The sequence below is a fragment of the Oryzias melastigma genome, linkage group LG7, assembly GCF_002922805.2.
Source record: "Oryzias melastigma strain HK-1 linkage group LG7, ASM292280v2, whole genome shotgun sequence".
In the NCBI taxonomy this organism is placed as follows: domain Eukaryota; kingdom Metazoa; phylum Chordata; class Actinopteri; order Beloniformes; family Adrianichthyidae; genus Oryzias; species Oryzias melastigma.
The window spans coordinates 27241691-27269668 of record NC_050518.1 but is presented as its reverse complement, the minus strand read 5'-3'; the positions used below and the strand labels follow the sequence as shown (position 1 = coordinate 27269668).

Below are 27978 nucleotides of genomic sequence, written 5' to 3'. Positions count from 1 at the left end.
GAAAAGAAGAATAATAGCAGCTTGCTCATGCAGAGACAATACATTTGTCATTTGCAAATCAAACTTTATGTATAAAGTACTTAGTATACAAAAGCAACACAGTGCTTTGAGAGCATAAAACAATCAAAAATGAAATTACAATTATATTTGCATTTTTATTATCTCTAAAAACTGAGCTGTAAATAGTACAAGAACTGCACCTTCTAGTGTTACAGGTAACACACTGCTGTCAAATGACACAATGTCAAATTTTGTGCAAGAATCTATAGAACTGAGCTTGTAAATGCTGATTACCCAAGCCCAGAAAGGAGGAGAATTGATTGATGAAGTTCAATGGCATAAACTTGACAAAGTGAAGTAACAAAGCCCATTTCCTATTAAAAATTTTCTAAATCCGTGCAACGATGTGCATATTGCCTGCACGTAAATATTTGAGAATAACATCAGTCTTTATTCTGCTTGGATGTGATTGAAAAAATGAATTTATGTGATTTTTACACGATAGAGTGACAATAATGACACACAATCAGAATGTGTGTTTACATGCAGCTTGATCGGATCAACAATCGGTATAACACACCTGTCTTGATCGGAAAGAAATTTGGATCCAAAAGAGTCTGATCAGGCCAGAGTATTTCGAATGGCGTGTTTACATGATGGGCTGCACGGTGGTGCACTGGTTAGAGCTCTTACCTCACAGCAAGAAGACCTCGGTTCAAATCCCAGCTGGAGGATCTGAAAAACATCAACTGTAGACCTTTCTGTGTGGAGTTTGCATGTTCTCCCCGTGCATGCGTGGGTTTTCACCGGGGACTCCGGCTTCCTCCCACCGTCCAAAAACATGCTTCATAGGTTCATTGGTGACTCTAAATTGCCCCTAGGTTTGAATGTGAGAGTGAATGTGTGTGATTGAGGCCCTGCTACAGTCCAGAGTGAACCCCGGCTTCGCCCAACAGCAGCCGGGTTAGGCTCCAGCAGCCCCGTGACCCCAAAACGAATAAAATGGACAAGAAGAAGAAGATGAATGAATGAATGTGTTTACATGATGCATTTCTTTTCTGATCAGGCGTTTATTCCATTTACCATGTAAACGTAGATTTAATTAAACCTCCAACACAGGAGTGTTGGAGGTTTAATTATATTCCACCCAACCTAATGGAACGATAAATGAATAAAACTTAATGTTTCCAATTCCATAGAAACAACATGATGAAAAAAAAGCAAATGAAAACAAAGGAAACGTTTAAAATTGTTTTTATTCAATAATTTCTCCAATTAATTGACCAATTGGGATTCTTGCTAACAAATCTGGTTCTTTCATAATTTTATTAAAATAATAAGAGATCAACCTAAAACATTCTAGCATTTTTCCATCTTCAACTTTTGTTCTGCAGAAGACCCTAAAATAGCCCCCCTTTAGCTAGAAGTATTGATTGTAGTCAATGATCCTACTATAGAGTGGCTCGTATCAGAGTCAGGGGAAACCTGAGCTGCACTGTGGGACGATTCTGGATCAGGACTTCAGCAGGTTTTACTGCAGAGGAAATTCCTGATTACTCAACTCTACAAGCAGGATTTTATCCATGAATAAAAACACATTTGTATTTAAAGATAAAGTCTCTGTTCCTTCAACTTTAAATGGAAATGAGAGGAGTTTGCTTGTTTATAGTGTCATTAAAATGCACAATGAGTTGGTCTGTCTCTGATAAAATCACAAAAAACACAAAAAAGAATGAATAAAACTGATTCAGTTCTTTATGAAACCAAACCAAAAAAACGTTATCAAGGCTTAATTTTATAAAATCAATTTATCTGGTAAATAAAGTGTAATTATTGATTTCAGAGTTTTTTGCTGTGTTTTTACAGAAATAAAATCACATTTCAAATGTGCATTTAAGAAAAACATTTTGGATCATTAAAAGCTTTAGAAGGGGCTTGTTTATGTGAGGGATAATGCCCATGCATGTATGCATTAACAGAAATTAATGCACTTTGTGGAAGCTTGAACCGTCCGATGTGAAGTGGAGGACAGTTGTCTTCATTATCTTGCTTATATAATGGTTGCTTACAAAAGAAATAAATATACGATCAATTTCTAGCGCTTTATTCTTGTTGTTTTTCAATTAAGTTTAGTTTTTCACAAAAAGCGAACTATCTGATACATGGTCAACGCATCGTCATCCCGGTAACATGACAACATGCCGCTGAGCCGACACTAACCTCGACTACAGCGGCAAAGAAAAACAATATATATGATGATCGTCACAATGGGTTAAATAAAGCATCAGTTCAGATAGAAAGTTCACCTCTTACCACTTGTTTTTTTCCAGAAGATGAAGAAAAGTATGTTTTAATGAAGCCTGTGCAGTGATAAAGAACATTTGAGCTGTGTGACCAGAACATCTTTTTTAAGTGCGCATTATAGCACCTAAAATTCACACTCAGCAGAAAATCAGGAGCGAGAGCGAGGATTCACCAGGACCATGAAGTATATTTGTCCACTTTGATTGAAATTTCATTAAATCAATAAAGAGTCAAACATTTGTAAATAGGACGCCTTTCTTTTTTTGGGGGGATTTTTTTTGTTTTGTTTGAGTGCTATAAATTACAATCTTAAAGTCCTCCTTCAATGAAAATCCTGTTTTAGAGTTTGTAACATGTCTGTGTGTCATTTTTCTTCTGAAAGAGAACAAATGTAATACGAAATCATTTAGTTTTTGCATTTCTGAGTATTTCTCCTTTTAAATCGATCAAACTGTCTTGGACAGACTCTGTTTGAATGAATGATCTTCTTTCCATCAACAGCTCTGCTGCACATGCACTAAACCCTCATCTGTTCCTAGTGTCTAGTTCAGGTTCTGGAGAAGAGAAGATGGTATCTTCACATTGACTGCAGTCAAATGAGCCGCCGTTCACATTTCTGTGGTCAAATCAGCATCACTGGATTTTTGGTGTGAGTTTCATCCAATACTTACGGTAGCAGGACTGAGAACGCTGGAAAATCTCCACCAGACTCCACGGAGCTTCTTGATGTGACCACGGAAATGTGAACGGCGGCTCATTTGACCGCAGTTGGAAAGGATTGTAAATCAATGAAAGAGCATTTTGATGTTAGCTTTGATTATTTTATCAAGAACTCTGAGAAACCAATGATTGAATGTATTGATCACAGTCAATAAACATTGGAGAATTAGCTAAAAGAGTCTTTGGTGAACTGGAAGGAGAAAGAATCAGGATTTTGGAGGAAGTTCTGTCCATGAAGATCTTCACTTCCTCGTCCAGCTGACATCTGGATCAAAAGTCTGTTTGCTTATCAGTCTCTTTTTGGTCTTTTTTAGGACATTTTATTAATTTATTACTTTGAGTCATTTTTATTCATTTGCAATAGTTTCTATTGGTTTATTTTTTTTTCTTCTATGTATTTCTTGTTGCTTTTTATTTACTTATTTTAATGTTCTGTTTAGCCATTTATTATTTTGGGGTTTTTTGTATTTTTATTTTTTATTATGTGTATTTTGTCACTTTATTTAAGATTAGTTTATAAATACTAAACTATTTTAACTATTAAAACAGCCAAAACACTTTCTTTGTAGCAGATGATAAATAAAAATCTTTTTGTCATCATCAATGTATCAAACCAACAAGTTGCTTCTGCAGAAACTCTTGATTCCTGTTTCAAAATTGCTTAAAAAAATCCATGGATGAGAAAATCTTTAGTGATAACATCCAGATCAGAACCATACGGCTGGACATTACCCAGATTGATGGATGTTTTGATGGAGCAGTGGTGAAGATTTACGCTAGTGAGACACAGAGCTGTCATAATCAGATGGGGGGCTGTCCTCAGCTCAGCTCCAAAAGCCACGCCCCCTCAGAAGAGATTTTGGAAACAGAGGCTTCAGATCAACATGAAAAATGTCTTTTTACTATGGTTAAAAACTTCATACTCGTAATTAAAACACTACTGGGAACGTTTTTTTTTTTTTATAAAAAAAATGTCATAGTGGGACTTTAACACTTTTTAAATGACTGAACTGCAATAATCATATTTTTTTTTCTTGTTTCCTAATGTTCATTTTTACACCTTTTATTTTCCATCTGACATGCAGGTAGCAATCAGCCTCTACTACCTGGCTGTGGTGGGTCACTGTCTCTCCATCGTCTCCTTAATAATAAGTCTGATTATCTTCTCCTATTTAAAGTGAGTCCCAACACAAACACACTTTGGACACATTTTGGTAGAAATCTGTATATAATCTGTTTGTTTATGAGTAAACAAAGCAGCTAAATCTTTGTTTTTGTTCTGTCTTTTTCAGAAGTCTCAGCTGTCAGAGAATCTCCCTCCATAAGAACACCTTCCTCTCCTTTATTTTGAACTCCATTGTTACCATCATGTTTCTCTCCGTCTCTGCCGTCATTAACGAAAACACAACTTCCAGCAACTCTGTGAGTCACTTCCTCTGATCACATGAAATATTTTGGTAGCACTTGTAAAGCGTTATGATCCACATCTTTGTTGTAAGTTCAAATTTTTACTGTTTGAAAGCACACTGTGAAATTCAAAAACTGAGCAGAGCTGCGTGGTTTTTGTTGGGTAAGGTGAGCTGTAAGATCCTGGCTGCTCTGACTCAGTACACGAGCACGTCCAACTACTTCTGGATGCTGTGTGAGGGGATCTACCTCCACACCCTCATCATCGTGGCCGTCTTCGTGGAGGAGCAGCAGCTCTTCTGGTACTACATCCTCGGATGGGGTGAGTTAGAAACCACAGAGCTTTCACAGACACGGCTCCAGGAGGTGGTTTGTTTTGCTGCACAAAACATTTTGATGCACAACATTTTTGATTCTGTTTAGTATGCTTTTATATATCTAAATACAGTATCTTTTTCTGCTGTAAATGACAGACTTTATTCAGAAAATTGTAAAATGATAAGAACAATGACATGACAGAATATTTTATTCCCTAAATATAGAGATCAAAGCCAGAATTATCCTTAAATCTGACAGATTTCCAGCTACCTATGATATATTTCAAGTAAAAAGTGTAAATAAAAATAAACATTTTGGGTTCCTTTGATATAAAATATATTTTTTTAGGTTTAAAGTTTTATCTGGCAATTTGGGGTGGGGTGATTTCTATCACATATGTGTTTTTTTTTCTTATATAATAAGACGAAAAACAAGCAGGGATTTTTTTATCTCATGTGTTTGTTTTTTTGTTCAAAGGTTTTCCCATCATTCCTGCCAGCACGTATGCCGTCGCCCGCTGGCTTTACTTTGACGACAAGTAAGGTTTAGTAATTTAATGTTATTTCATTGTCTTATAGAGGGTAAAATCAAGATAAGTACATTAAAACACCTGTAGGCTGCATGTATTTTGTTTTTATCCTTTAAGTTTTTTCTGCTAATGTCAAGGATTTTTACACTTTTTATTTAATTTCAGTTAAATGAGAGATGGTATATATGCTCACCCTGATTTTATTTTGATATTTAAATTGTTTTTAATTAGCTCTAAATATTAAATTGTAAATTACTTCTAATTTACTTGCTGCTAAATTACTAACTTTCGTCTAAATTACTTCGTATTTTTTTTCTTATGCACAAAATATATTGTAATAATTAAAAATCAACAATTACGCACATACAAATCCAAAGTTATGCACACAAATCAAGATTTGCACGCGCACAAATCAGGAAGTCTACTTTCTGCATACTGCAGACAAACCTTTTATTTCGCTTTTCAAAATGCCTGTATTTTAGTCATCCTTCGAAACAGGCTATCCATCCATCCATCCATCCATCTTCTTGACCGCTTCTTCCCTTTACGGGGTCGCGGGGGTGCCGGAGCCTATCCCGGCCACTGATGGGCAAAGGTGGGGTACACCCTGGACAGGTCTCCAGTCTGTCTCAGGGCCTCAATCACACACCCATTCACTCTCACATCCACACCTAGGGGCAATTTAGAGTCACCAATTAACCTATGAAGCATGTTTTTGGACGGTGGGAGGAAGCCGGAGTCCCCGGTGAAAACCCACGCATGCACGGGGAGAACATGCAAACTCCACACAGAAAGGTCCCAGCCAGGATTCGAACCAGGGCCTTCTCGCTGTGGGGCAAGAGCGCTAACCACTGCACCACCGTGCAGCCCTGAAACAGGCTATAAAACTCAATTACACAAGGGACCAAAAAGAACCCCAAAGCAGCCTTTTGATCCCTTCACGCATTTAAGAGGAATCCTCTAAGAACCTGCATTGTCTGCAGCAGCCCCTCCCATACCAACAAAAACGAGCGGGTGGAAACTTGTCGACAAAAGATCGTTGCCAGTAGGGCTGTAATGAGTATCCGGGTGGTCGAATACTCACGATCTGCTCCCAAAAATTCGAGTACAAATATTTGCGATGTCCAAGATCGCTGATTCACAATCTTTAGAAATGTAATAAACTGAGTTAAAATATTATCAAAATATCATCTGGGGACGATGTATTTTTGCTCTGAAATGCAGATTAACGTGGGATTCTAAATTTACAAATTAAAACAAAGCCGAAAGAGCCGCAGTACTGCCAACAGAAGTAAACACATCTTTGTGATGGTGAAGCTTCTGGTTTTCAAAGTAGTGAGAGCTTTTTTCTGTTCAGAAACTGAGACTGAAGTTCCACTCACAGACATAACTTCTGAAAAAATGAATTAGCTTTAGCATCGGAGCTTTAGCGCCAGTGTTTACATTCTTTTGGTTATGATAACTCTTCAACATTTGACTCAATTAACAAAATTCCAGCTTATTCTGAAGAAACAGCCTCGCGCTGCTGAAAGGCGGATGTAATCAACGTGAATCAGCTGATTCTGCAGCAAAAAAATACTTTTTTCATACGGGCTCTGCACCAATATGTAATGCTTAGAACGTAAAATATTGAAGAACTTTGAGGATAGAAAACTGTGTAGAACATTTTCAGGTTTTGCTGTTAAATGATCCAAAACAGCAGTGATTTTTATCCTTTTTTGTTTTACTGCTGAATCAGAAGATTGACAAAAAAAGTTTAAAATGACATTTTTAATTAGTTTTGTTCATTCCGATTTTCTGTTCTAAATAAAGGTATAAATGATGATTAAATACAAATAATTTCTATTTTCACCCATCCAGTAAATAGACATACACATAGCAATAAACATATATGGAACAAGAACCGCTCTCTGACCCATTTTTTAAATGTAGTCTCTCTTCGTTTCCAATCGGACTGAACTTCTGTTCGCTCTGAGAATCCTCAGTCTGAATATGAAACGAACTGAGAGCGGAACAACTGAACCAAAACAGCCACCGTACCCGACAGTCACATGATGTAAACACGGCAGAAATGAGGTGATCGGTGAGCCGCATTAATTGTCATGTTATCCAAAAGGAAATAATTGGTCCAACTGTTTACTTGTTAGAACGTTTATTTTAACACCACTAAAAACGTATAGCTCTCTTTTCTGTCTCCTATGCGGCACACACGCTGGCTGCTGCCATGAAAGCTCTATTGTAGTTCCAACAGAATTCTCCTAAAAACAATGTCATAAAACCACAACGATGAGACACAGAAACTCATTAAAATGTGGTTGGATGGATTCATGCTCAAAAAATTTTTTTTTTTCAAAACAGCTTTTAACGTGATCCACATTGATTCTACCGATGTGTTTTTTTAGCGTGCAGAACTGTAGCTTCCCAAGTAACCGTCATGCAGGATTCCTCAAACCAGCGGTGAAAAGTGAACCTGTCCTTCATACAGACGCTCAAAATCCATCAGCAAAATAAAACGTTTGAAAAAGGGAAACATCCAGACAAAATTTTGCAGACCACAGCGCATATATCTTTCTTATAGTTTTCTTGACAAATTTTGTTCACGCTGGATAGGCTGGTTCAAGGATGACGTCGTGAAATGGGCGGGACCGACGAGGAGCAAAAGGCGGAGGTTCAGAAATCGAGTCGTTTTACCTCCGGGTATTAAAATGTTCCACAAAAATGAATCATATTTCATAATTTGTTTTTTTAGTGTTTCAAAGGTAATATATGATCATATATATGGATATAGTTCACTCTAAAAGGCTGAAGAAAATCATGGTAGGGCCCCTTTAAACCTTAAATAGTTTACAGTATTTTCCTCTCCATAAAAATATATTCTGTCAAATTATACAAGTTAGAAATGAGCGCAAGATAACATCAGGTCATTAATAACAATAAAACAAAATGATCAGGAGGGCCGGATCCAGCCCCGGTCCTTGACTCTGACACATGTGCTTTAAAGAATTAAGATCAAGAAAATTTTAAATATATCATGTTTGACTGTTTTTAATCTAAATTTATGAGCTGGAGTAAAAAAAAAAAAAAATGGTTTATTACACTGAAGACGTGACAGTTTGAAGGAGGACCATCAGAAATGTCTGTATTTCTTTCAGGTGTTGGATCAGTCCACATACGCATCTCGTCTACATCATTCACGGCCCCATCCAAGTGGCTCTGGTTGTATGTTGTTTGTTTTTTTGCCAAAGTTTAAAGGTCAAAATTTGAAGCTGTTAAAAGTTTTTTTTAAAGCAAAAAATAGAGAGTTTATCTGCATAGAACATTTTAAAAAGATGGATTGTGTTCAACAAATACATCCTGATAAAAATTAAATGAAAATCTTTGACCGAATGGAATCAGAGAGAAAGGCTGCTGTGGGAAACGTCTCTTCTCTACTCTGATCCTTCAGCCAGTATTTAAATCCCATGTATGTGTTTAGTTTTGTATCCTGTGTTTATCCAGGTAAACCTTTTCTTTCTTCTAAACATCATCCGAGTCCTGATCACGAAGCTGAAGGAGACCCACTGCACAGAGTCCACAGCTTACATGAAGGCGGTGAGGGCCACCCTCATCCTCATCCCGCTGCTGGGAGTCCAGTTCATCCTCATGCCGTGGAGACCAGAGGGATGCATCGGCTACGTCTACGATTTCTTCAACAACATCTTCTCCCACTTCCAGGTATGAGGGACACACATTCCCAGGTTACTCATGAGAAGTACATTTTAAGGCCAGAAAAAAACTTTAGTAACGTTTGCAGTTTTGCTTAATGCTTAAACACCAGAGCTCCAGTGTTTATGTTTTTTTAATTTACTGTAATTTTGTCATTGTTTACGCAATAATTCCAGCAGACTCTGAAGGAGACTCCACTTTTCTCCTTCAGAATCTACTGGAATTGTCATGTTAATAGTTGAAAAGTTAAAGATTTCAGTTAATCTCTGTTTAATTGCAATGATTGGTCAGGTATTGATCATGAAAAACACATTAACATTTTATCTGTATGAGAATCCCACTCATGTCTTTTTGTGTTTACATTTATTCTATCTGCAGGGACTCATGGTGGCAATTATATTCTGCTTCTGCAACTCTGAGGTTTGTGGAAGATTTTGTTTACTAAAAAACAACATTTTTGAACGCTCACACATTTGTTTGTCGGGTTTCAGAAATGATAAAGATTAAACCTTTTATTAGGAAGCCATTCATCTGTTTTTTTCTGTATTTTTAAATAGTGCCAGCTGTTCACACATGTAAAAAATATATCAAATGAGAAATCATTGAGTGGAGACCATTGACAGTACATGAGAACTGGACTGAGTGAGTTTAACAAAATTGTTTATTCTGGCTCCAACTAAATGAAGTTAATTCAGTCGCCACCTTTTTAAATGTTTTTTATGCGATACAGATGAATAAGAAGTGGTTGGTCTGAATTGGTCCAAATCAAAGTTTCTATGGCAAACAATGTGGCCAATCAGTTTTCTAATTGATCAAAAGAAATGACTGTCTGAATCAAAAAACACACGTGAAGGTCAGAAAAATAGCAATCCTCCCAACACCACTAGAAGTGGGACAAAATATCGGTATGGCGAACCATTGCAGTATTTCAGCTCACATTCTTTTATATATTCTCTCTCTCTCTCTCTCTCTCTCTCTCTCTCTATCTATTATATATTTATATATATATCCATCCATCCATCTTCTTGGCCGCTTTTTCCCTTCTGGGGTCGCGGGGTGCCGGCTGCTGATGGGCGAAGGCGGGGTTCACCCTGGACAGGTCGCCAGTCTGTCACAGGGCCTCAATCACACACCCATTCACATACACTCTCACACCTAGGGGCAATTTAGAGTCACCAATTAACCTATGAAGCATGTTTTTGGATGGTGGGAGGAAGCCGGAGTCCCCGGTGAGAACCCACGCATGCACGGGGAGAACATGCAAACTCCACACAGAAAGGTCCCAGCCGGGAGTCGAACCGGGGCCTTCTCACTGTGAGGCAAGAGCGCTAACCACTTGCGCCACCGTGCAGCCTATATATATATATATATATATATATATATATATATATATATATATATATATATATATATTCACACACATACACACACACACACACACTGCTAACAAAAATTAAAGGAACACTTTTTATTGGGTCTGGCATGAATTGAATGATAATTTTCTGGTTGGTTAAGCAGCTGAGGGCCTCGTTAATCAATTTCAGCTGTATTGGTGTTCATGGAATTAACAACAGGTGCACTTCAGTGGCAACAATTAGAAAACCCTCCAAACAGGACTGGTGTTACATGTGGAGGTCATTTCAAGTTTCTCCCTCTTGATCTTTTTTGGCTGGTTTTCCACTCGTACTGATTTTGGCTTGATAATTATCTCTACTGGCAGTATGAGGAGATTCCTTAACCCTACAGAAGTTGAACAGGTTGTCCAACTTCTCCAGGATGGCACATCCACACGTGCTGCAGCAAGAAGGTTTAATGTGTCTCCCAGCACAATCTCCAGAACATGGAGGAGATTTCAGGAGACTGCTGGTTATTCTGGGAGAGCTGGACAGGGCCGTAGAAGGTCCTCAACCCCTCAGCAGGACCGATACCTGCTCCTTTGTGCAAGGCGGAACAGGCTGAGCACTGCTCGTGCCCTACAGAATGACCTCCAGAGGGCCACTGGTGTGAATGTCTCTACCCAAACTATCAGGAACAGACTTCATGAAGGTGGCCTGAGGGCCCCACGTCCTGTAGTGAGCCCTGTGCTCACTGCCCAGCACCATAGAGCTCCACTGGCATTTGCTCAAGAACACCAGAATTGGCAAGTCCGCCACTGGCGCCCTGTACTTTTCACAGACGAGAGCAGGTTCACCCTGAGCACCTGTGATAGACGTGAAAGAGTCTGGAGAAGACAAGGAGAACGTTATGCTGCCTGCAACGTGGTTCAACATGACAGGTTTGGTGGTGGGTCAGTGATGGTCTGGGGAGGCATATCCATGGAGGGACGCACAGACCTCTACTGCCTAGGAAATGGTGCTCTGACTGCCATAAGGTATCCAGATGAAATCCTTGAACCCATTGTCAGACCCTACGCTGGTCCAGTAGGTCCTGGTTTCCTCCTAATACACGACAATGCCCGGCCTCACGTGGCAAGAGTATGCAGGCAGTACCTGGAGGATGAAGGAATTGAAACAATTGAATGGCCTTCACCATCCCCTGACTTAAACCCAATAGAACATCTCTGGGACATTATGTTTGGGTCCATTAGGCGCCGCCAGGTTGCTCCTCAGACTGTACAACAGCTCAGGGATGCCCTCACACAGATCTGGGAGGAAATGCCACAAGACACCATCCATTGTCTCATTAGGAGCATGCCGCCACGTTGTCAAGCATGCATACAAGCTGGTGGGGGCCACACAAGATACTGAAAAGCATTTTGAGTTGCAGAAATTAAGTTTTGAAAAAAATAAACTAGCCTGTCACATCTTCATTTCACTCTGATTTTATGGTGTCTACACAAATGAGCCTCTGTAGGCTGAAAACTTTTATTTTCATTAAAAGACTTGGGATCCTTTTGTTCCTAAGACACTGCCCTGTCGTTATTTGTATAGATATCCAACTTCATATTGAGATCTGATGTATCTAATGTGTTTCTTTAAAGTGCTCCTTTATTTTTTGTGAGCAGTATATATATATATATATATATATATATATATATATATATACACACACACACATAAATGTTTATATATTTAGAGATTCACGGTTTCTTACAATATTACCAAAAAAAGTCCACCGTAGGGCACTTCATGAGAGGACGACAGTGAAATGTAAGGTTCCCTTCACAAAATCATAATCAATTTTTACCGGACAAATATGTTTTTACCCTAAATGCCTAAAACCATAATGGCGTGGGAACTGCACGAGCACTTCGCTGCTTTTCCGCATGCAAGTGTGAGGGGATGCTCACTCGTTCTCACCACCTGCTCATGACACATGAAAACGCAGAGCAAAGGTCCAAGTTGTGTCTGTATTTTTCTAAACTCAGACCCTCCAGGATTTCGCTGCAGATTTTTGGGATTGTTGCGGCCTAAAACGGCTGATGTTGCAGCAGCTTTTGTTAAAAGTTGCGACAAAAGTTGCAATGTTTTTTTTTATTTGAAAAGGATCTAAAATGTTATTTATGAAATAAACTTCACATTCTCATATTCCAACTCTTTTTATTCTGACACTTGCACTAGGAAAATACTTCATCATCACCTTATATAATGTTGTTGTGCTGTCATTTAACTTGAATAGAACTGTGAAACACAAAATGAACTTTGCTCTTCCCTGCTCACAATAACCCAAATATTTCTGTTTTGATTTAAACATACTCCAGAATTAAATTATTTTTCAGGGAAAAATTCTAACCTTAAAAAAGCATAATCAGATTAAATATCAGGTCTCCATGTTCTCCTCAGAATCTTTTTTTTTTTAAATTTATCTATTTCTAAAGCATCACTGGTGTGTCAGTGGTTTTGTTGTGTTGTGTCTTTGAGGAGTGGATCTGGTTTCTTTTGTTGTCTGCTCTGTTTTAGAGGAAGTTTCTTGTGGAGGAGGTTCTACATGGAATTCTTTTCCTGCAGACTCTAAATTCTTCCTTTGTATTATCAATGTCCAGGGGTCTGCAAGGTTTAAATGCTAAAAGACCCTTATAATCCAGTTTCCTATGGACTAAAATCCAACGAGTTCCAACCTTAAAGTTAAAAATACACTATTTGCGTCTTAGTGGCCATTAAGATATTTACTAATAAAATATAGCTTTAAAATAATCTCTACGGTGGAGTCTTTCTTTATAAAATTAACTTATTTTACTTTTAAAGTAGCTCATTCAAGTTTCTTACAAAATAAAATGCATCTTGTGTGTTTTTTAGTTCAAGATTTACTTGAACTAAACATGTAATAACATCTTTTTTATCATTGTACTTTAGTGTTCCTTCATCTTTTTTCTCCTTTTACTATTGAATATAAACACAACAACTTTGGTGTAGAATATAAATATTTTTAAAACTAAATGCAATAAAATGATGTAATTCAGATAATTATCCACTTTGATAGCAGATTAAACATTTGACGAAAATTTTGCTCAGTTTTGTTAAAAATCTAAGCATAAATAACAAGATTAAAGTAAATGAACCATTACTTATTCAATTTTTTTTTTCCTAAAACCCAAAGAGCCACAATGAAGGTGGAAAAGAGTTGCATGTGGTCACCAGAGCCTCAGGTTGCAGACACCTGATCTAGTCTATGATCCATTCATTAAACCGTCGACAATGACTTCCTGATTTCGCAATGCAGAATGTCAGGTTTACATTTAAGTTTGACATGCATTCCAGATTCCGCCACTAGACGGTCAAGTGGTTATGGCTGCGGACTGACATTCAGAAGGTCATGGGTTCGAATCCTGCTCAGGAATAGTCCACATGAAATATTTGTTTTTACTTTTAAATTTTATTTTTACCTCAAAACTGTTCAATGCAGGTGAAAGAAATATTTTTAACACAGACAAATGCCTTTAAACCATCAACAATAACTTCCTGATTGCGCAATGCAGAATATCATGTTTAAATTTAACTTTGACATGCATTCCAGATTCCGCCACTAGACGGTCAAGTGGTTATGGCTGCGGACTCACATTCAGAAGGTCATGGGTTCGAATCCCGCTCAGGAATAGTCCACATTAAATATTTGTTTTTACTTTTATATTTTATTGTTACCTTAAAACTATTCAATGCAGGTGAAAAAAAATATTTTTAACACAGACAAATACAATAATTGACAGACTGGTGACATGGGGGGGGGAGTTGATCAATTTTTGATGCTTTTAAACCATCAACAATGACTTCCTGATTTCGCAATGCAGAATGTCAGGTTTAAATTTAAGTTTGACATGCATTCCAGATTCCGCCACTAGACGGTGTAGTGGTTATGGCTGCTGACTCACATTCAGAAGGTCGTGGGTTCGAATCCCGCTCAGGAATAGTCCACATCATACATTTGTTTTTATTTTTACCTTAAAACTGTTCAATGCAGGTGAAAAAAATATTTTTACCACAGACAAATACAATAATTGACAAACTGGTGACATGGGGGGGGTTGATCCATTTTTAATGCTTTTAAACCATAAACGATGACTTCCTGATTTTGCAATGCAGAATGTCAATACAAATTTGCGCAGGCTCAGGAATTCTAGTGTTAAATCTCATAAGTCTCACTGACTGCAGCCTGCGGGATTCATGCTCCTGCCGAGACTCATGCCCACCACAACCTGAACCCCTTCATGAATCTGTCACGTGGTACAACACAGCAAGCAAAGCTTCAGATGTCATCATTTTCTGCCCTTCCCCTAGATGAAGCAAGCCTTGATACACACTTCGCGGAAACTCCTCCTCCAATACTCGACACAAAGTCGCATCACAAATTTTTTGCACTCTGACCACCAAAAAACAGGTCCTGTTCAAATAAACATTTTGTCAAATGAACAAATTAAACTGTATGAATTCTTCCCTATCCAAAGAATAATTTAATCCAAGTTTGAGCTGTCTAGGTCCAGCGGTTTTTGAACAAGACCTATTTTTACAGAATTTCAGTGCAGGGATAAATTAAATTGATCTTCTTCTTCTTCTCTTTTGGTGGTCCTAGTGTGGAAAATACAGTGTAATGTTGCTTTAGTGCTCTTGCAAATCAGAAACTGAGAATCGGAAGCAAACTTAAGTGTTGTGATAGTACAGACAATACAGCCATTTTCTGACTGTAATTATCCAAGTTCTCAGAGTCAGTGAATGCACTGGAACTGAAGTTACCACCCTCATCGATTTCCATTGGTCCTTTGTGTTACAAGAGGGCCAAAAGTTTCAAACCAGAAATTTGAACCCCAAAAAACAGAACATTTGAAGCTGAAAATTGTGGTGTCCTAACCATTGTTTGGAAAACTTACCTGGACGTTCCCCGCCTATCCACTAGAGGGCGCTTGTTTGTTGTACAAAAGAGGAAATTAGTTCTGAAATGGTAAAAAAGTACCATGTTGTTGATCCTAGCTGTGGGTGAATAAAGCAAGCTAAAGACCCAGTCATGTCTGTCGCTTTTCCCTAGAGGAAAGTTCCTTTTAATTTTGGTCTGGACACAACAGATTTTTGGCGACGAGGATGGGATTTTCCTCCTGGTGAGAAGAGTTTTTATTCATGAAACTCCGTTGAGACAAGACGACCGGCTCTGCAACATGGCGGCGTTTGGAAAAGGTGACGACTTGCACTTTGATGAAAATGAAGAATGTTTCGACGCCTATTTGGAAAGGTTAGAACAACTCTTTGTGGCAAATGCAATTAAAATGGACACGGAGAAGGCCAAAGCAGTGTTTTTAACAGTGGTAGGAAAGAAAAACCACATGCTGCTGATGGACTTGTGTGCACCTGTGAAACCGTCGGAGAAAAAGCTGGAGGATCTACAGGAGCTGCTGCACACCCATTTTGCTCCGAAAACGAACGTCATTGCAGAAAGATACAAGTTTTAACACAAGGAATCAGTCCGAGAATGAGTCAATAAGTGAGTACATGGCAAGCCTAATAAAGCTGGCTTCTACATGTAAATTTGGGACTTTTCTAGAAGATGCTCTCAGAGACAGATTAGTAGGTGGAGTTAAAATGCAGAATTGCGTGACCGGTTGTTATCAGCTGCTCATACCAAATAATTAACACTAACTGCAGCTTATGATATGGGACTGGCATTTGAAGTGGCAAAACAAAATGCCCAGCAGTGGTCTCAGAAAACCTTCCTTTCCAGCTCTAAACCAAAGAAAGAAGAGCGCATGAAACCCTGCTATCGGTGTGCGGGCCATGGCCACATGCCCAGTGAGTGCAGATTTAAAGATGTGGATTGCCGACTTTGTAAGAAGAAAGGACACATTGCCAAAGCATGCAGAAACCAAGAAGGAAAGAAAGACTGGCCGACAAAGTGGACAAAGCATCTTGATGACCAGACCAAGAGAGATCAGGACTGGGAGGACCAGACCACCAGAGGTGCAGCTGGTGGAAACATCCACTTCAGAGAGCAAGAGTTCCCCAACTCTGGCCGACTCCACGTCTACAGCAGAAAGCGTGACGATCGAATCCCCGCCAGGTTTGGTCACTCATTACCCATGGGTAACAAAAAAAGGTTGAAAGACACAGGGGCAGCCGTTTCTGTGATTTAAGAGAGTCTGTACAAACGTAGATTCAAGAAAGTGAAACTAATCCCAACCAACTGTGTGCTCAAAACCTATAACAAGCAGCCCTTAAAACTGAAAGGGAGCATTTCTGTTACTGCAAAATGTAATGGAGTGTCATTTGTTCTTCTAATACTGGTTGTTCAAGGGAATGGTCCAGCCTTATTGGGAAGAGATTGGTTGCAAAAATTAAAACTAAACTGTCTTAGTAAACAAGGTTGCATGTGTGGGGGTGCAAGATCTATGTAATAAATACTCAATGGTTTTTCAGCCTAGGTTAAGTGGAGGGACTTAAAGCTAAGCTTCATGTGGTGCCTGGTGCTGTTCCTAAATTTTGTAAACCGCGATCTGTGCCTTATGCACTCCGAGATGCAGTGGAAGCTCAGTTAAATAAAATAGAAGCTGACGGCGTTCTTACACCTGCAAATTAGAGTGAATGGGCTGCCCCTACAGTTAACATCCCAAAGATGGATCAAACAGTGAGGATATGCAGGGACTATAAAGTGTCTATCAACCCATGGCTTGAGATAGATCAGTACCCCATTCTGAAGACTTAAGACTTGTTCACCAAACTAGCCGGAGGTGAACGATTTTCCAAACTGGACTTTTCGCAAGCTTACCAGCAGGTGGAGCTGGATGAGGGTTCAGAACAATTCCTCACAATCAATACACATAAGGGATTATATCAAGTAAACAGACTTCCTTATGGTGTTGCTAGTGCATCTGCCATTTTCCAAAAGTCGATGAATCAAGTGTTGCAGGGAATCGATGGTGTCATCTGTTATCTAGATCAGTGGTCCCCAACCTTTTTGGGGCTGTGGACCGGTCAGCCAGTGTGGAGTTATTCCGCGGCCCGGGGGGGTGTACAGTCAAAGTACACAAGTCTTTGTGAGGTAATAGAGGGTGACCTGTACAACAAGGATATAGTATCCAAGCCCTGGAATTATGGACCAAAATCTATTTATTTACATTCAAAGATGACCATCGTAACATATTTCTCGTCAAAAATGCTAAGTTTAAGTACTATTTTTTTCAAAAACTATACAGTAAAAATACACAAGTCTTTGTGAGATAATAGAGGGTGATGTGTAGAACAAGCATATAATATCCAATCCCTGGAATTATGGATCAAAATCGTTTTATTCAAATTCAAAAATGGCTATTTTGACTTATTTCTTGTCAAAAATGCAAAGTTTAAAGACATTTTTTTCAAAAACTATACAGTAAAAGTACACACTTCTTTGTGAGGTAATAGAGGGTGACCTGTACAACAAGGATATAGTATCCAAGCCCTGGAATTATGGACCAAAATCTATTTATTTACATTCAAAGATGACCATCGTAACATATTTCTCGTCAAAAATGCAAAGTTTAACTACTATTTTTCAAAAACTATACAGTGAAAGTACAAAAGTCTCCTTGAGGTTAAAGAGGGTGACCTGTAGAACAAGCATTTTCTGTCCAAGGCCTGGAATTATGGACTCATTTATTTTTTAAATGACTTTATTTAACTTCATTATTGAAAACTCTAAACATTTCTTTTTAGAAAGGACATAATAAATAACAGATTATTAGTACAAATATCCACTGATAGAATACGTAGTTTTGTTTTAGAATTTTATTTCTCTTTTTCATTTTACTCCGAGCACATCTGACGTTCTAATGCTCCAACAGAAAGCTCTTCAACCGAGTTTCATGCTCTGCTGTAAACCGTGTAATACGGGCGCATTACTTTTTTGTAGCGCGGCTGGCTTGATCGCGGCTGAGCGAACAGCGGCTCACTTGACCGCAGTTGTTTTCCGTCTGTTCTTCTGTTGCTGCACTAATCCCATCCATTCGCGGAGAAAGGTTTACACATGCAACTTTTCTCGTGTTACACGCCGCTGGACTGCATTAAGGAGGAGAGAAGTGGTTGGATATTGTAATAAATACAGTTTTGGGTCCTGTGACACATCTGGTGACTGTAAATGGGAAATGTATAAAAAGACATGTAAACCAAATGCTGGAGGCCAAACAAAACAGTGAAACATCAGAAGAAGCGGAAACTCAACCGTACTGGGACTACCCTATTGACCCAGGAGAAGTCCTCCTGTTCATCCTCCTGACCGATTAAACCTGTAATGTTTTACCTGCTGTTAAATGTTGTAAGTAGCAATGTTGTAGGGTTACGTAAACCACTGACTGCATTTTGTGCTCTGCATTTATATGGTTCTGTAAAAAAAAAAAAAAAGTGCTCCACTTTAAAGCTTCAGGGGAGGAGCTGTGGTGTCCTAACCATTATTTGGAAAACGTACCTGGACGTTCCCCGCCTATCCACTAGAGAGCGCTTGTGTGTTGTAACAAAAGAAGAAGTCAGTTCTGAAATGGTAAAAAGTATCATGTTGTTGATCCTAGCTGTGGGTGAATAAAGCAAGCTAAAGAGCCAGTCATGTCTGTCGCTTTTCCCTAGAGGAACGTTCCTTTTAATTTTGGTCCGGACACAACAAAAATAATTATGTTTATTTTAGAATAGCAAAAAGTTTCAGACATTTGAAATTTTTGTTGCAATTGGGTTTCTAATAATGCTGGCCCCATTGACTAATGGGCAGGTTAATCTCTGCAAATCACTCCTAAAATGGCTTCTTGCTTCTCCTGTGGATTCCAGGCTCAAACCGCCCTGCAGAGGAAATGGGTCCAGTGGAAATCTGCCTGGGGGAAAACTGGCTTTGGAGAAGCGCCTGCTACCAGCAACCATTTCAACTACCACACCAACTCCTCCATCGTGGAGACCAGTCGTGCCACCGTCAACCTGGAGCATCCTGCTCCTACTCCGCTTTCTGAGGCGAAAGAGAACAGCCACGCTCTGTCCCTGATTCAGCAAGAGAACTCGGGCGAGGCAGGAACCCACGGGGAGAGGGACACTCGCAACCAGCTGGAGACCACCGGTATCTGAAAGGAAAAAGAAATCGCTGGAGCTGGGACACTGACAAACACCAACCAAAACAGAAAAAACGGCAGAAGACAACAAAGATGGAAACTGAAGAGCGTTTTTGGTTATTTAAGAACTGCAAAGGAAAGTAGTTGGCATGTATGTCCTTTACTTTTGGTTCACGAAAGGAGATGAAACATCTTTGTTTTTTGGGGGGGCTGGAGGCAAATGACCAAAGACTTCAAGAGCATCTGAAGGCCTTACCTAAATTTCCACAAACACAAACAAATGCCAAGGGCTACTAATGTTGTTTGCATTTTTTGTGATTTAAATATTCACAAAATAGCAAAGTCTTTTACTGCGTTGCTAAAAATGTCTGTCATGAGATGAATTTTACAATATAATGAGCAAAGTAGCATGCCACTTTCCATTCAGAGACCCTGAGGACGTTTCATGCTCTTTGTGAAGTCAGTCCTACAGGACTCTTGTAAATTTATATAATTTTTACACTAAATCCACCCTCATCAGAAGTAGATTGGCCACCGATTGGGTTTTATTCTGTTCCGGTGCCAAAGTGGTTCTTTTGTTTCGCTTCAATTACTAATCGTTGCAAATTTCAGTACTTCAGTAATAAAAAATAATGCCTACATCTTCCCAAATCAACACATTTTTATTCCCAAGTCATCACATATTGACTCATGGTCAAGCAATCCGTGTCAAAAATTAACGTTTTGGGTGTCGTTGTTTTTTGACAGCCGCTTCCACTGTGTTTCTGTGTCTCTGTGACTGAGTTTAATGGCTGTCTCGCATTAGCCCAAGAGGAGGAAAAATAGAGACACACATTAGGTCGCGGGCCGAACAGGATAAACATGTATTGAACACTATAGAGCAAAATTTTTAAAACTTTAAAACCATAACTTTTTAACATAATTATGAACTAGATATATAGCATAACCTGTGATAATGCTAGTGTGAATGCTGTAAGCTGAATGTGGCCGCTGAAGATACTGAAATTGATAGCTGAAAACACTGAAGTTGCTAGCTGAAATCACTGAAGCTAATAGCTGAAAACGCTAAAGCTGATAGCCAGCTAAAATATTAGTTAAAAGCCAAATTAACCTAAAAAACAAAAAAAAATCTAGTTAGTCAAAACAGCTAGCATGTAGCTGAAAAAATAGCTTGACTTCAAAACAGCCTAAAAAAAGTAAAAAGAAAAAAAAAGCCTAAATCAGCCAAAACAGCTAGCATTTTAGCGCTATTGCAAAATTGACAACAAAAAAAAACTTAACAAAACCCTAAATTAGCCATGTAGCTAAAATATTAACTAAACAAATAAATAAATAAATCCTAGTAAATCCCCCAAAAAATCTACCAGAATACCATTTTTTAAAACTTGAAAACCATAAGTTTTTCCCATTATTATGAATAATAAAAAGGCAGGAATGTTATTCTAGAATAAATCAACTTAATAAACCTCAAATAACTTTCAATATTTTACTCTCCATAAAAATATATTTTGTCAAAATTATACAAATTAGAAATGAGTGCAAGATAACATCGGGTCATTGATAACAATAAAATAAAATGATCTGGAGGGCCGGATCTGGTCCCCGGGCCTTGACTTTGACACATGATTTGACCCCATCCTTTGCATCCATCTTGCCCACACCAACCACCCTCATGCCCCTCTTCACTGCATCCATTTCATAAACTTGTTAACTCTGAGCTTTAGGGTTGTTATTTTATGCTGTTTTCCATGTGTAACACAAATGTAAAAAACATTTCACAGTTTAAGGTTCCAGCCTTTGTACTCGTGCATATTTTTTTTAAATTATGTTATTCTCTAGTTTAAATATTCACTTATTGTTTTTTGTATCTACATATGCATTTTTTTCTTATTAGAGCAGAAGAAACAATATTACATTCATGTTTATGAATTATATTTGTTCTAAATATTTTTGCTTTTGCAGACTGAATGTACTTTGTAAATACAGCGCTTGGATTAAATGTTTTTTTTCTTAAAAAATTTAGGAAAATATAAATATATACTAATAAAATATATAAATATAGTCTAAAACTCCATGTGTGCCATCTACAGGTTGAAACAAGGTATTGCAGTTGAATTTTCTGATGTACAACATGCAGGAATCAACCACAAAAATGCGGCTAGCTCCCTCATCTCTTAACCGATTTCCACAAAACATGGCTCAAATTAAAGCTCAGGAAATCATTGATGTCGTGGTATATTTACATTTTGGATATTTCTAAAAACTAAGCTGTAAATAGTACAAGAACGGCTCTTTCTAGTGTTACACACTGCTGTCAAATGAACAGATTTTTCCTTTGTGAAAGAATCTATACAACTGAGCTTGTAAATGCTGATTACCCAAGCCCAGAAAGGAGGAGGATTGATTGATGAAGTTCAATTGTAAGACTGGCTGATAAACTTGACAAAGTGAAGTAACAAAGGTCATTTCCTATTAAAAACACCTCAAAGTGCTGTACAAGAAACAAAATAATAACACTCTCTAAAACACATGCAAAAAAATGGATAAAAAAAAAAAACTTGTGAAAATCTACCATAATGAAATGGAAGAATCTACATTTTTGTTATTTCTCTGTTTTGTTATGTTCTGTGGAGACACTTGCATCATTTTGCCCGGTACCAGTCTCCGTATTTTTCTTTCTTTTTTTGGTTTGATTTTTTATTGAACATCACAAAGACAAGCCACTCTACATATTGAAGACCCAGTATATGCTACATAGCCCATAAGTCAATCATAGGTCTAAGCCACTCCTGTGCCGCTCAGTCTGGCTCCACCACCCGCTTATGACCTCTTTTTGGCATTTTTCAAATTTGGGCTGAGATTGTAATCAGCCTGCACCTGCACTATTTGATTACCCTTTAAAAATAGCGAAATCAAAACAAACACCCCCCATATTGCTATTTTGTCATTTATTACCCTTGTCTATCTTAAAGAAAAAAAATACTTACCTGAATTGAACAGTTTTGGGATAAAGAAAAACAAAACAAAAAAACACATCAACCCCAGTGGAGCTTGAACTGGTTACCTCCGGATTGTTAGGGTAGGAGTTCTAACCGCTAGCCCATCTAGTGGCTGTGAAAAGAAACACATGGTCAGACTTCCTCCTCTCCCCAGCCACTTCCTTCAGCACCACCTCAACAGGCTCCTCTCGATGCGGAGGAGAAGCGGCTCTACTCCGAGCTCTCTCCGGGTGACCGAGCTTCTCACCCTATCTGTAATGGAGCGTCCAGCCACCCTCCGGAGAAAACTCATTTCAGCCACTTGTAGTCGGAATCTCGTTCTTTCGGTCCCGACCCAAAGCTCATGACCATAGGTGAGTACTGGAACGAAGATCGACCAGTAAATTGAGAGCTTTGCTTTCTGGCTCAGCTCTCTTTTCACCACAACGGACCGGTACAGCAAAATGGTGGACACCGCTCCAATTCGCCTGTCGATCTCACGCTCCGATCTTCCCTCACTTGTGAACAAGACCCCAAGATATTTAAACTCCTCCACCTGCGGCAGGAGCACTCCACCCACAGAGAGAGGGCAAACTATCTTTCTCCGGTCGAGAACCATAGCCTCAGACAACCCAGTCTCCTACAAAAACGTTAAGTACCCACGTTTGTCCACAGAGAAAAACGTAGAAGTTTCACAAAAAACTGGTCTGAAGTGTGAAATTGCTACGTCTCATTCTGTCATCCATTTCTATGGGGCTGCGCCTGATCACGTGACTTTTAAGTTTCTGCCTGTCACTTGCAAAAACATGGTGGGATATTCACTCTTTTTTGGTGGAAAATCACTCAGAATAAAATATTTTGTGGACTAATCTTTACTTGGCAATATTTCTAGAGAGAAATGCACCCGTTACTATCAGGATATACACAAGTGGACAAAAGTGTACCCCTCAGTTAAAGAAGGACAAACCCACAATTCTCACTGAAATCACTCAAAACTTACAAAAGTAACAATAAATATTTTTTTTTAAATTAAACAATCAAAATCAGCCATCAATTTTGAATTGTTGATTAACATAATTATTTTAAAAAACTAACTAATGAAACAGGCCTGGACAAAAATGATGGTACCTCAATAAAAGATTGAAAACTATTTGACCAGAGTGACATGATTAACTCAGGCGTGTCCTTTAATTGACATCACAGGTTTTTCCAAACTCATAATCAGTCAGTCTGCCTATGTAAAGGGAGACAAGTAGTCACTCTGCTGTTTGGTGAAAAGGTGTGTACCACACTGAACATAGACAACAGAAAGCGAAGGAGAGAATTGTCCCAGGACATCCGACAAAAAACTATAGACAAACATCTTAAAGGTAAAGGCTATAAGACCATCTCTAAACAGCTTGAAGTTCCTGTGACAGCAGTGGCTCATATTATTCAGAAGTTCAAGACCCACGGGACAGGAGCCAACCTCCCTGGACGTGGCCGCAAGATGAAAATTGATGACAAATTGAAGAGACGGATCATTCGAATTGTATCCAAAGAGCCCAGAACAACCTCCAAAGAAATTAAAGGTGAACTCCAAGGCCAAGGTAGACACCCATCAAGCCTGAGACAACTGGAGCAGTTTGCTCATGAGGAGTGGGCCAAAATACCTGTTGACAGCTGCAGAACGCTCATTGACAAATACAGAAATCGTTTAATTGCAGTGATTGCCTCAAAAGGTTGTGCAACAAAATATTGAGTTATGGGTACCATCATTTTTGTCCAGCCCTATTTCTTTTGTTTGTTTTTTTAAATAATTATGTTAATCAACAATTCAAAAGTGATGGCTGATTTTGAATATTTAATTTTCAATACATTTTTATCTATTGTTAATTTTGTAAGTTTCAAGTGATTTCAGTGAGAATTGTGGGTTTTTCCTTCTTTAACTGAGGGGTACCAACACTTTTGTCCACATGTGTATTCTTTGGTGTGGAGAATACAGTGGAATGTTCCTTTAGTGCTCTTGCAAACCGAAAGCTGTGAATAGAAAGCTAACTTCAGTGTCGTTATAGTACAGCCATTTTCTTACTGTAGTTATCCAAGTTCTCAGAGTCAGTGAATGCATCGGGACTGAAGTTACCACCCTCATCGATTTTGATTGGTCTTTTATGTTAGCCATAACACGTGCCATAAGAGGGCCAAAAGTTTCAGACCTGAAATTTTCAGATTCAACTCTGAGAAAAAAAGAGTTGAAAGTAAAAAAAAGTTTTGAAACTGAAATTTTGAGTTTTGAAACTCAAAAGACAGAACATTTGAAGCTGAAAATAATTGAGTTTGAATTTTTTTGGCCAAACACCAATATTTTTTTCAAGTTCTTTTATTTGGGTTTCTAAAAATTTTGGCCCCATAGACTAAATAGTTTAATGGGCCACAGAAGGTAGTTTGCTCATCACTTTGTTAAGTTCTGCAATACAAAAAGAGTCAAAGCACTTTGTATCATCTTGGAGAAACTAATTTGAAACCCGGGTCACTCATAAAATGGCTTCTTGCTTCTCCTGTGGATTCCAGGCTCAAACCGCCCTGCAGAGGAAATGGGTCCAGTGGAAATCTGCCTGGGGGAAAACTGGCTTTGGAGAAGCGCCTGCTACCAGCAACCATTTCAACTACCACACCAACTCCTCCATCGTGGAGACCAGTCGTGCCACCGTCAACCTGGAGCATCCTGCTCCTACTCCGCTTTCTGAGGCGAAAGAGAACAGCCACGCTCTGTCCCTGATTCAGCAAGAGAACTCGGGCGAGGCAGGAACCCACGGGGAGAGGGACACTCGCAACCAGCTGGAGACCACCGGTATCTGAAAGGAAAAAGAAATCGCTGGAGCTGGGACACTGACAAACACCAACCAAAACAGAAAAAACGGCAGAAGACAACAAAGATGGAAACTGAAGAGCGTTTTTGGTTATTTAAGAACTGAAAAGGAAAGTAGTTGGCATGTATGTCCTTTACTTTTGGTTCTTGAAAGGAGATGAAACATCTTTGTTTTTTGGGGGGGCTGGAGGCAAATGACCAAAGACTTCAAGAGCATCTGAAGGCCTTACCTAAATTTCCACAAACACAAACAAATGCCAAGGGCTACTAATGTTGTTTGCATTTTTTGTGGTTCAAATATTCACAAAATAGGAAAGTCTTTTACTCTCATGAGATGAATTTTACAATATAATGAGCAAAGTAGCATGCCACTTTCCATTCAGAGACCCTCAGGACGTTTCATGCTCTTTGTGAAGACAGTCCTACAGGATCTGCAGACCATCAAAGCTTCAGGGATTCACTGAATCCATCTGACAAACAGAAAGAGGCCCACGCAGGAGCAAAAATCTGAATATATATATATTTAAACATCTCTTGTAAATTTATATAATGTTTACACTAAATCCACCCTCATCAGAAGTAGATTGGCCACCGATTGGGTTTTATTCTGTTCCGGTGCCAAAGTGGTTCTTTTGTTTCGCTTCAATTACTAATCGTTGCAAATTTCAGTACTTCAGTAATAAAAAATAATGCCTACATCTTCCCAAATCAACACATTTTCATTCCCAAGTCGTCACATATTGACGCATGGTTAAGCAATCCGTGTCAAAAATGGACATTTTGGGTGTAGTTGTTTTTTGAGGTGCTGGCTGTTCGTATTAAATCAGAGCTCCAAGACACAAACCGGTGGCCCACCTCTCTTTCACCACGAAGCGAATTCGCTGCTCGTCGCCTGTCAAACATGTGATCCTGAGCTAGACGCCTCTGGTGCGTGTCTGTGTATGTCACACTTCCATTGAATGGAAGACACAGATAATGTTGGTTTATCGATTGTGAGGAAATTCTTGTTACCGGGGCTTCTGGATGACAGCTGCTTCCACTGTGTTTCTGTGTCTCTGTGACTGAGTTTGATGGCTGTCCCGCATTAACCAAAGAGAGGGAAAAATAGGGACCTTTTTTATAATTGTCTCGACGAAATTAAGAAAAACACCCCAGTTCAGGAGACCCGAGCAGGCTGACCCAGCTCCCTGCAGCGGCTGTCGGTCTGCCGGCGTATTGAGCGAGCGAGCTCCGCTGAAGTCCAGGAGGCTGGCTGCAGCCAGAGAACTGCCGCGCTGCACAAGGACAAAACACTGATATTGGATTACTATTTTACCCACTGATTGGGTTAATGAAAACATCACGTGCCCAAAGCTGAGTTTCTGATTGGCTGATGTGATGCAGCGACCTGTCGACCTTTCTTTGATCTGCTATGAAATACAGCCAGACATTCGAGTGCTGCGCGCTGCGTGCCCACACCACCCACCCTCAAGCCCCACTTCACTGCATCTAATCCTTACTAATAACCTATGAACACATCAATAATGTTTATTAATGTGCTAATAAAGCTTGTTAAGGAATCTTATTATAAAGTGTTACAAAAAAATGTTTTACGGACTAAAACATTGCTGAAGCTGTCCTGATTTAAAAAGTCAGACTGTTAAACATATCGTAACATTTAACAACGATGAAAGAAGTCTGATATCAAACTAAACAAATGTACACCCTGGCTGTAAAATATTTTGGAATTTTCTTTGTTTTGCTTTCGTGTTTTATTCCTGACTATCGATTTTTTTAATCAACATCTTTAAATTTATTAGAACCTTCAATTTTTCATATCATTTGAGTCTAAACAACACAAACACCACCTTTAAGCTTTTGAATCCTACGGGTGAAGTCAGAGATTATGGTCCAGTTAAAACACTATATAGAAGGATTTAGACCCCTGGGGAATCCTGGGTACTCAAGCTCAGAGATCCTTTTAAAACACAATCACAATTGATTTTCTGGAGATTTGAGATATTCAAGCAAACCAATAGAACAAATACAATAAGTAGGACAATATAGTAAATTTAAAAAGTACCCTAAATAAAACAGTGCTGTGAACAGATTTAGGATGATGGCTAAAACTATTTGCACGATTTACACTTTAGTACAGAATTAAAACTTTAAAAAAGAGGACTAAATGACTAAAATTCCAAATATGGGCCGCAAAATTGGGTAAAAATAAATAAAATATGAAATATAATGAGCATTTGCTTATTGGTTTTAATGATAACATGCACAAACAGCTATTTCAATGAGGATGTATCAATCTTTAAAAACATTTTCCTAAACAGTAATGTCATATATACATTATTGAAGAGTGGATATGAAACTTATCAGGGAAGGCTGACATTTCTAGATCATTAAGGAAGAGGGAACATATCTTTAATTTGTTATCATTATCTGCCCTTCCACATCACAGAAGTAGTTTTCGCTTTCTGTGAATCCACAGTGTGGAAATCCATGTAAATGTACCCATAAACAATTTTAAACAGTGTGTTCAATGTCAAGCTGCCTTTTCTTAGAAATATCCCCGTTCTGGATCTAAGGTCTCGTTCTCTTTTTATAGACACAGAACAAACTGTCAAACTCAACAGCACGACCAGGGGGTTTTCCTGTGGCCACTTTCAAAATAAAACACTTCTCATCTCCAAATTTTTAAATTTTA

The 27978-nt window shown here is 38.7% G+C and overlaps 1 protein-coding gene and 1 long non-coding RNA gene across 2 annotated transcripts in view; both read left to right on the top strand.

The window, feature by feature from the left end:
* Window positions 1-20388, top strand: part of calcrl2 (calcitonin receptor-like 2) — a 55610-nt gene extending 35222 nt beyond the window's left edge. The window contains exons 6-13 of the mRNA XM_024292567.2: window positions 4110-4201; window positions 4317-4446; window positions 4600-4753; window positions 5227-5287; window positions 8431-8497; window positions 8777-8992; window positions 9362-9403; window positions 19189-20388. Coding sequence (XP_024148335.1) covers window positions 4110-4201; window positions 4317-4446; window positions 4600-4753; window positions 5227-5287; window positions 8431-8497; window positions 8777-8992; window positions 9362-9403; window positions 19189-19476 — 1050 coding nt within the window. The 3' untranslated portion in view covers window positions 19477-20388. The remainder of the gene's footprint in view (window positions 1-4109; window positions 4202-4316; window positions 4447-4599; window positions 4754-5226; window positions 5288-8430; window positions 8498-8776; window positions 8993-9361; window positions 9404-19188) is intronic.
* Window positions 16538-18774, top strand: LOC118598980. The gene is made up of 2 exons (XR_004948239.1): window positions 16538-17437; window positions 17793-18774. It is a non-coding gene; the product is annotated as an uncharacterized LOC118598980 (long non-coding RNA).
* Window positions 20389-27978: the final 7590 nt, after the last annotated feature.